General features: G+C 52.3%; 1 protein-coding gene and 3 non-coding genes across 4 annotated transcripts; 1 reads left to right on the top strand and 3 right to left on the bottom strand.

Annotated features, from left to right (window-relative positions):
* Positions 1-1686: 1686 nt before the first annotated feature.
* Positions 1687-5247, bottom strand: LOC115248045 (transmembrane protein 275-like). The gene is made up of 2 exons (XM_029831533.1): positions 3999-5247; positions 1687-3545 (listed from the first exon to the last, which is right to left on the bottom strand). The coding sequence occupies exon 2, from the start codon at positions 3417-3419 to the stop codon at positions 2802-2804; it is 618 nt and encodes a 205-aa protein (XP_029687393.1). The 5' UTR covers positions 3420-3545; positions 3999-5247; the 3' UTR covers positions 1687-2801.
* A 3723-nt stretch (positions 5248-8970) lies between these two features.
* On the bottom strand, positions 8971-9042 carry trnag-ucc (transfer RNA glycine (anticodon UCC)). The gene has a single exon. It is a non-coding gene; the product is annotated as a tRNA-Gly (tRNA).
* A 204-nt stretch (positions 9043-9246) lies between these two features.
* On the top strand, positions 9247-9318 carry trnaw-cca (transfer RNA tryptophan (anticodon CCA)). Its single transcript has one exon. It is a non-coding gene; the product is annotated as a tRNA-Trp (tRNA).
* Positions 9319-9429: 111 nt separating this feature from the next.
* On the bottom strand, positions 9430-9501 carry trnap-agg (transfer RNA proline (anticodon AGG)). The gene has a single exon. It is a non-coding gene; the product is annotated as a tRNA-Pro (tRNA).
* Positions 9502-9727: the final 226 nt, after the last annotated feature.

The following is a 9727-nucleotide window of genomic DNA, read 5'->3' as shown; positions in this document are numbered from 1 at the left end:
CTCCGGTCCCCTCTGGTCCAACACGAGGCTTCTCCTCCGCCCAGAACATCCTTGGAAGCGGAGCGAACTGGGTTGTGGGGTTACGTAACCATGTCCTCTCTCATCCATCCTCAGCAGCTCGTCTTCCCCTAATCTCTTCAGCTTGATTACACCCCCCCCCCCCCAATGAGAACATTGTAATGCACAAATGCATCCACGCAGGAACAGAGCGACAGGATCCAGTTCAGAGTGGATGGGATGTTTGGGATTTTAGGTGTGTGTGTGTGTGTGTGTGTGTGTGTGTGTGTGTGTGTGTGTGTGTTGGGGGGGGTTGTACAGTTTTCTTGAATTACAGATTAAATGTGATTTTGCAATCAGATGGCAACAAACAGGTTCTAATCTCAGATTCACCCACAGCTGCTGCTTGTTTACGCCACATCTGCCCCCCCCCCACACACCCCCCCCCCCCCCACCCCCCCCCCCCCCCCCCCCACCCCCGACACATTTACATGAAAGAAAGATGAACAATATCAAACGCCTGGTGTTGAACTTTATCTTTATGAAGAGAATGAGTGGAAGAGTTGTCAGGACCCAGAGAGGAGCGCTGGTAGAGACCAGCGGGCCCAACTGCACGCGCGACCCTTGACCTCCCGCCCTGACCTTTGCTCAGCATGAACATGTAGCTATTGACTCCTGGGTTTAGCTGAGCCAGCCTGGTGCCATCCATAAGCAACCTTTACAGCCTCCACCTGGATAAACATTTAACAGTTTTATGACCTCCTCGTCCCCTGCAGACGATACAGGAAGTGCTCCCGTTTGATGGTGACCTCGTGGGGGGAAGGGGGGGGGTTGCTCCTCAGCATTTCTCACGTGTTCCATAAACTTCTGCAAGCCTGCCCGTCCCACACATGCCAGGGATCCGCGAATATTCCCACCTGCTCGGAACAGTGAAAAGCTTCACGGCACCATCTGCTCGGCCTGATCCGAACGCTCTGATACATTCGTATGCTGCTCTGATGGCAGGAAAAGGGATTAGAACCAAGCTTGTTTGGGGAACCCTCCCCCCTAAAAGGATAGAGCGTGGATGAGTTTGTCATGCCTGAGCTGTCTCAGAAAGTAGGGCAACACATGCACTCCCCCGAGCGTCCTCAGCATCGCCCTGTCACAGCGATGCGTTCAGGATTGGCACGTTTGTGCTCGCTGGTGCTTTGGTGCTTCCTGTATTCCTTTAAAGCTTAAAGGTTCGTCTTTAAAGGTTCCTGCTGCCTCCATCACATGCAGCATCCATGTTACCCACACTCTCACGGGTTCTCCGTTACCCAACACAGACCAAAAGAGCCGCGTTGGGATCTGCTGACACCTACTGACAGAATTTAAAACACAGCTTATGTAACGTTGTCGGTACTGATAAATGTGGCTCTGGCGCCCCCCAGCGGCGCCGGCCCGCGGTGCACGTAAGCCTGATACCAAGTAGGAAAAGTTGTGTTAATTAATCATCTTCCAGTGTGATCATGGAGTTTAGGAAAGTAACTATTGTGTCTCCGCTTGTGCTTATTTTACTAGTTGTATTTCAGAAAATATACGAGGAAATCTGTGCTTGTTTTGATCAAAAACCAAGCTGTTATTTGAGGTCGTGCACTGTTCAGATCAATGATTCCATAATTACAACACTATAATTCTGACGAGGAATAAGAGCTGAGGTCATCGTAGTCAAAGCAAGAAAATCCAATTTATTCCTTCAGGATCACATTTTACATTTTGACACCACTTTTTATTGATTTCACCGGATGAGGACACACGCGGACGACTGACAGCATCATGCAGACATCTACAACCGTGCACGTCCTCCTCTGCTGGAAGAGGCTTTTATTGGTGCCAGAATTTACACTTACAAAAGAAAAATAAACGCCAGGAACACGTGCCCATCTTAACGGTGTCCGGACTCGGGTGCAACACGACGAACACGTCACAACACGTTGGGGCCATGCGTTGGAAACTTCTGGACAGTTCATGACCTTCGAATCGTTTGTTCATCAGAACGTGGCCCTGGATGCACTGTACACCCACAACAGGAGAAGCTTCCGTTCAATAACCTGACAGTAAACATCTGCTCAGCCCTCGCTAGTTTAATCCTGATATCTCAGTCTAAGGCAACAGACAGGGAACTGGGTCCAAAAGTGCCGTGGGAGGATCACAGTGATGGGGACAGATCGCTGCTTCTTGGCTTGTCTGAATACGAGCATCACGAAGACGTGATTGAGTCCATCCTGGGGACGCAAATGTCCCGTTTCCTCTGGATCCTGGATCCACCGTGGGGAGATCACTACATTTGATTTGTTTTATAACGTCTCATAACCTCAGAGAGCCGAGCGCCTGTTCAGGACCCGGGGACCCGGGGACCCGGGGACCCGGTCAGCGCTGACAACACAACACAAAATGCCAAATGTCACCACAAACGTACCCGTGTGACCTTTTCACATCTAAACTTCCGTCCTCGAGACGCCGGCCCTCCTCACAGGGGCCCCGTGTGATGAGCGCTGACAGCTGAGGCTTCCGGAGAAGCAGGCAAAGGTTCAGGAACCCTCTTCCTGATGCCCCCCAAGAGCCAAATCCTGGAGGGAAACAGCACGCCAGAGGCCGGCGAGGGACCCCCCCGTCCTTAAGATGTCGCTGGGTGTGCGTGCTAGGCTGACGTAACGTAGGAAAGTGAAAGAGACACCAAGAGACACAGGTCACAGCTGGGACCGGGGGCGGGGGCGGGGAGGGGGCGGGGGCGGGGAGGGGAGGGGGCGGGGGGGTTACAGCAGTCTGGCGCCCTGATGCTAGGTGACCCGCTCTTCACGTGGCAGGTCCAGACTCACCTCCCCCCCGGATGCTGCCGTGGCCGAGTAGAGGGCGGAGACAGAAGGAGTGCCGTTGGAGTCCATCATGGTAAAGAGCTGGCAGGAGCCTGGGGGGGGCCCAGCTGGGGCCTCCTTCTCTGGGCTGGAGACCTGCGAGGAGCTGGGGGAGGACGCGGGGCTGAGCTGCACGGCCGTGGTGTCCTGAAGCGTGTGCTCGCTCGTCTCGATCTCGAAGGTGGCCCCGCCGCCCAGCCCGCCGCGCTCCATCAGCCCCGCCCCCCTGCCGCCCGCCTTCGACCTGTGCGAGCTGTGTGGGGGGGGCAGGCGGCTGCACACGCAACAGGCCCCGAAAAAGCAGAAGGCCAGCAGCAGTAGGATGGGTCCGATGATGATGGGGGGGTTGGCGGAAGGCACGAGCGTGCTGAAGGCGAAGGCCCCCACCAGGGTGATGTTGAGTCCCGCCAACATGATGCAGAGGCCACAGGCGCAGCAGAGCGCCGGGGAGGGCAGCCCGGGGGGGCGCGCCTTCCTCCTCGTGCTCGTCTGGGGCTCCTTCTTAGGCTGGGGGGGGCCCACGTTCCTGTCGCTGATCACCATGTCGCACCTCCGGGCTCCAAGTCTTCTACTGTGTCAGGCCGACGGCGTTACCATGGCAACCTTCAAACACACATCTGTGCCTGTAACTGAGGGCCGATGGCAGCTGTGAGGTCCCGGCGACGGCCTCTGAGATCAAACGCAAGAGACGGAAAATAAGACAAGAGAAGAAGAAAATGAAGCTGGTTTGCAGTCAAACTGCAACAATGATGCGACTCCCCCAGCCCGGAGATACACCTGTGGTTCACCTGTACCTCACTGCACATCAAAGAGTTTGTAGAGGTGCTAAAAATGGTGAAAAGACTCAGCTGGAACACAGAAAAATCTAATGTAAAACCACTTGTTTAAATTACAGAGTTACGTAATCCAGCATCTTTCATCTTTAATATACACGATTAAAAAGATTAATAATGGAAATCTGTAATGACGTCACATCTGCGTCGTTGTGCCAACTAGGCCAGTTGGGAAAAGGTGACTGGATTCCCGCTGCGCTCCAGGATCTTCCAGGATCACCAGCGGGGGGGGGTCGCAGCTGAAGCCCGGACATGTGCGCTCATCTCCTGCAAAGAAATCACGTCTCACCGCTCATGTGGATGGAGCCGCTGGAGGCTTCTCCTCCGAATGTTCCACAGCCTCTGACAGTCTGGTGAAGGACGCGCGGCGGGGGTGTTCTCCGGCCCTGGGGGCACAAGTCATGACAGCCAGGGAGCGCGAGAAGGACCGAGCTGGGGGGCTTAGATCCGGGGGAAGGGAGCGCATCGCCGAGGCGGGGTCGCATTTCCTCCGAGCGCGGACGCTCCCCGACAGGTCGACCCGCGACGGAAGCGCAGAGGCGGCTGAAATATGGGAGGCATCGTCTCCCCCCGCCCCCCGTATGTGACGGTGCCAGCGCGTGTTCGATCTGGCGCGCACACGCACGTCCCCCCTCTGTAGACCACCCCGCTGATCCTCTATGTGCGTGTGTGTATGTGCGCGCGCATGATCTCCTGCGTCCAGCTGAACATCAGCCTGGAGCTCCGCGGAACGAGAACGTCCAAAGCAGCTGTGCGGAGCTCAGCGCCCCCCAGTGGCTGGATTCAGATGAACGGCTCTGCCCCATGGAGACAGGTCGGTTCATCCTGCAACCTGAACCTGGTCCTGACCCGACCAACCCTCTCCAACGTTAGGCTTCATCGAGAACTTTAGATTTTATAACTCCAACACGTCAGCGTAGAGCTGGAGGAGGCTCCTCAGGGGGCGCAGCCACGTGGATGATACGGTACCGGAACCAGGTCAGGAATGATCGGATCTGAACGGTGACCTGCAGGTGACCCGGACACTCCGGAGAGGATCAGATGCTTTTGAGCTGATTTTGACTGGTTGTCAGGCTGGAGGAGCTAAACTACGGGTACCTGAACGCACCACGGCTCAGGCATTAAAGGCAGCAACAACCATCTGAGAGGGTCTCAGTAATGACTGGTGATACTAACGATGCCCAGAGCAGCCGTCTGACCGTGACACAGGTGACGCTCAGACGGCTGCTCTGGGCATCACCTGCGTCACGCAGGTGAATCATTCAGCCTCGCCGCCGGTTGCTTTTGGAGTTCTTTATTAATCAGGGCCTCATTCTTCACCACAGAGCTGCCCTGAATATCAGCCTGTTATGTTTCACTGCAGGTGCACGTGTGTTTATGTGTGTGCACGTTATTTTCCTCCTCATTAGTGGAAACAGGAACCTGCACTGAATAATGAACGAGTGGCTCAGGAATGATCTCAGGAATTAGCTGATCATTGGAGTCAGCTGATCATTGGAGTCAGCTGATCTTTGGAGTCAGCTGATCATTGGAGTTAGCTGATCTTTGCAATTAGCTGATCATTGGAGTCAGCTGATCTTTGCAATTAGCTGATCATTGGAGTTAGCTGATCATTGGAATTAGCTGATCATTGGAGTTAGCTGATCATTGGAGTCAGCTGATTATTGGAGTCAGCTGATCATTGGAGTTAGCGGATCGTTGGAGTCAGCTGATCATTGGAGTTAGCTGATCATTGGAGTTAGCGGATCGTTGGAGTCAGCTGATCATTGGAGTTAGCTGATCATTGGAGTTAGCGGATCGTTGGAGTCAGCTGATCATTGGAGTTAGCTGATCATTGGAGTTAGCTGATCATTGGAGTTAGCTGATCATTGGAGTCAGCTGATCTTTGGAATTAGCTGATCATTGGAATTAGCTGATCATTGGAGTCAGCTGATCATTGGAATTAGCTGATCTTTGGAATTAGCTGATCATTGGAGTCAGCTGATCATTGGAGTCAGCTGATCATTGGAGTCAGCTGATCATTGCAGTCAGCTGATCATTGCAGTCAGCTGATCATTGGAGTCAGCTGATCATTGCAGTCAGCTGATCATTGCAGTCAGCTGATCATTGGAGTCAGCTGATCATTGGAATTAGCTGATCTTTGGAGTCAGCTGATCTTTGGAGTTAGCGGATCGTTGGAGTTAGCGGATCATTGGAGTCAGCTGATCATTGGAATTAGCTGATCATTGGAGTCAGCTGATCTTTGGAGTCAGCGGATCATTGGAATTAGCTGATCATTGGAGTCAGCTGATCTTTGGAGTCAGCGGATCGTTGGAGTTAGCGGATCGTTGGAGTCAGCTGATCTTTGGAGTCAGCTGATCATTGGAGTCAGCTGATCTTTGGAGTTAGCGGATCGTTGGAGTTAGCGGATCGTTGGAGTTAGCTGGTCATTTGAGGTGTTTTAGAGTCTCTTGAAGAGTATAAAGGGTCGTCGACGGGAGCGTCCTTTGACCTTGGTGCTCGCCGCTGAAGCTGATCTGGGGCTGCTGGTTCAGGGCAGGTCTTGATCCGAAGGAGGCTGTTTCAGTTTGCGTAGAGATAAGACGTCTGGCAGGTCTGAAGATGTCCTGCAACACACCACTGTCTTCTGTTAATGCTCATCCACAGGGATTTCCTGTGCATGAGCTCCCACTCACAGTTTCACCCAATTCAACAGCCATTCCTCCAGCTTTGACCTTCACAGCAACACTTGAGCCACACAAAACCTCAGAATTGCTGTAGTTCTAATACCCCTCATCTGGGTTGGTGGCAGCCATCGGTCCTCCTTCGATGAACGTTCCCATCCTGCTCTTTGAACGCTCCAGGTTTAGTTGACTCTGCGTTCCTGCCGAGAAGCAGAGCTAATAAAGAGGTGTGCAGCATTCCGTTAATGAGACAGGGAACAGTAACGAAGGGAAAATTCACACCGGAGGGCTTCAGCGTCAACAGAGATGCAATTAGCCTAGCCTAATGCTAGCAAGCATTATATCATAGTCAGCTCTGTTAGCATTTCTATGCTAAAATGCTGGATAAACGCCGTCCAAGCTGCACCTCTCACTGGCGTGAACCCCTGGCTCAGAGGTCTGGCTGCTCTTTGATTAGTTATCTGCAGGCAGCAGACGAGCTGCCCATGAAACAGCAAACAGTTGTTCAACCTGTTCAAACAGACTCGCTGGCTCACCGTCCGCTCTGAGGGTCTCTGCAGGCCGATCCGGGGCAGCGCTGGCTGCTGCAGGGTGCACCCGGAAGTTCCCTGGGAAATATTCACGTTTATCACGGCGCCGCAGCGTGTGATTAAACACTCCAAACCGTGTTTGCCTTGGAAATTATGTTTGAATTAAGCAGTGAAAGAAACTCACCGAAGCCTGGAAGGACGTGGTTGATATTCAGCCAGGCTTTTATGAAAGGGTAGATGGAAATGAGCAGCCCTGGAAAACACATGCAAATGAATGTTGTGTCATCAGAGCAGGCTGGGGTCTCGTTATGAAGAGGATCCAAAGGTCGTTAATGCGCAGGAGGGGGAATCCAGTGGGTTTAATCTACCAGCACTCAGATACACAAACTACCAGGGAGAAACAGCAAACTTCAACAAGAAAAGGCTCCTTTTTCCAGGTCAAACATAAAAGACTCGGAGCGCTGTCTGAACCGGGGTGTGTGTGAGCCGGATCAGTGGCGCTCTGCTCCGGTCCAGCAGGTATCGATCCCCTCACAAGCTGCCGAGCCGCTCCTGCAGCGGTGAACGAACCTGCCAGAGACATTCTGCTCTTCCTCATAGTCAACCGGTGAGGCCTCGAAGCAGCTAGGACCCCCCACCCACGGTGGAGCCGTCGATCATCGTAATTAGCTGATCTTTGGAGTCAGCTGATCGTTGGAGTCAGCTGATCTTTGGAGTCAGCTGATCGTTGGAGTCAGTTGATCATTGGACTCAGCGGATCGTTGGACTCAGCTGATCATTAGAATTAGCTGATCATTGGACTCAGCTGATCTTTGGAGTCAGCTGATCTTTGGAGCTAGCTGATCATTAGAATTAGCGGATCATTGGAGTCAGATGATCATTGGAGTTAGCTGATCTTTAGAGTTAGCTGATCTTTGGAATTAGCTGATCATTGGAGTCAGCTGATCATTGGAGTCAGCTGATCATTGGAGTCAGCTGATCATTGGAGTCAGCTGATTTTTAGAGTTAGCTGATCTTTGGAATTAGCTGATCATTGGAGTCAGATGATCATTAGAGTCAGCTGATCATTGGACGTCGGTGGAGGGGGGCATTCACCTCCGAGAGCCGAGGCTCGTCAGCGAGATGTCCTCGTTAACAATGCAAGTGGCCGTGCTGCTCGTCTGATGAACAGCTCAGCCTGGCGGCGCTCGTCTCCACCCTCGTTGTTGGGGGGTCAGGACAATATTCAACAAGAATCAATCAAGGCGTACTCACCCAGCCCTCCTGCCCCCAGGAAGATGCCCCCGACAGCATCCGCATCACACTCCCTGGACACGCCGATGATAATGCAGCCTGCCACAATGCCGAGCAGGGCCGAGCCCACCCGGAGGCCATGGTACTCCCCAACACTCACGGGGGTCATTAAGCCAGCGGATCGACGCTTGTGCTCGTCACTCTCCAACACAGGAGCACTTTCTCTGGCAGAGCCCCCACTTCTGTCCTCCCCTGCTCACGCTCGCGCTGTCTCATGCATTTTTAAATGACGGTTTCAGGTAACGATTAGAAGACTTGTGGTCCCGCAAATCTGATTTCCAGTCATGTGTCAAGTATCAAACGTGAAACGTGCATTAGTCACCGCTCAAATGAACTTTTTAGGTACATATAATAAACTGTACATTTCACACAATGACTACAGAACAAAGGGTGGAGGGTGGATTAAAAGGCAGGGACAGAGACAGTTGGACAGGGACTTGGGATTTGTCTGTAAGCTGGAAGGAAATGTGTAATGAAGGTTGACAGAGTTCTCTACGGTGGGGGCTCCAGGCCATCTATAAAGGCCTGCAGTTGCCATAGGAATAGCATATCCATGGCAACAGAGCGGAAAAGAGCGGAAGCAGAATAAGCACCGGTAAAGAGGATATCAGGTTATTGGGTTAGGGACAAACCGCCAGACATTTGCTCTCTGGTAGGTAAACTTAGAGCTTCTCAAGGATCACAGACACTTTATGACAAACACCAAAATGCTCTCTGAGGTTTCCCACAAACATAAATAAGGACATTTTGGGCTTAAAAAAAATAAAAGGGTTTCTGCGTTGGCCGGGAATCGAACCCGGGTCAACTGCTTGGAAGGCAGCTATGCTAACCACTATACCACCAACGCTTCTGATGGGAGCCCTGTTCATTATTTGAAAATATGTAATTAGACGATGTGGGGGCGCAAGGGGAGGGTTGTCTAATTAGCACTGGTATCATTAGTAGCATTAATTGAATGGTTGGACGCCACAAACAGAGCCCGTAGCTGCGGCTCTGCACATCACAATATGTAGGGTTTATCTTGTATCCATGGCAGTATAGGTCGCTAACAGACCTCGTGGCGCAACGGTAGCGCGTCTGACTCCAGATCAGAAGGTTGCGTGTTCAAATCACGTCGGGGTCAGTCTGACACTTTTGTTGCACATTAGGAGAATCTGCAAGAACAAAGTTGGTGTTTGCGGTGAACGTTTTAGGGCGTCTGAGGTCTTTAACTCACCAGGGTTAAAGAAAATAAGGGCTCGTCCGGGATTTGAACCCGGGACCTCTCGCACCCTAAGCGAGAATCATACCCCTAGACCAACGAGCCTAACGGCGGCCCAACCGGTCATAATGTGACAGCTCATTCTGAGTTCTGAGTTCTGAGTTGCTTTGAAGATGACAAATATTATTGTATTTTATTTTCGAATGCATGACAACGGTCCACGCAACCATGAACGACGTTTAAAAAACGGCGTCGTGGTCGTGCGGGCGACCGAAAGCAGCTTCAACACGTCGCCGAAAAGGCAAGTTTGTGTCGCATCCGGGGTCTCGCC

This window comes from Takifugu rubripes, chromosome 22, assembly GCF_901000725.2.
Source record: "Takifugu rubripes chromosome 22, fTakRub1.2, whole genome shotgun sequence".
In the NCBI taxonomy this organism is placed as follows: Eukaryota; Metazoa; Chordata; class Actinopteri; order Tetraodontiformes; family Tetraodontidae; genus Takifugu; species Takifugu rubripes.
Note: the sequence above shows the minus strand (reverse complement) of the source record. Positions and strands in the feature narration are given on the sequence as shown.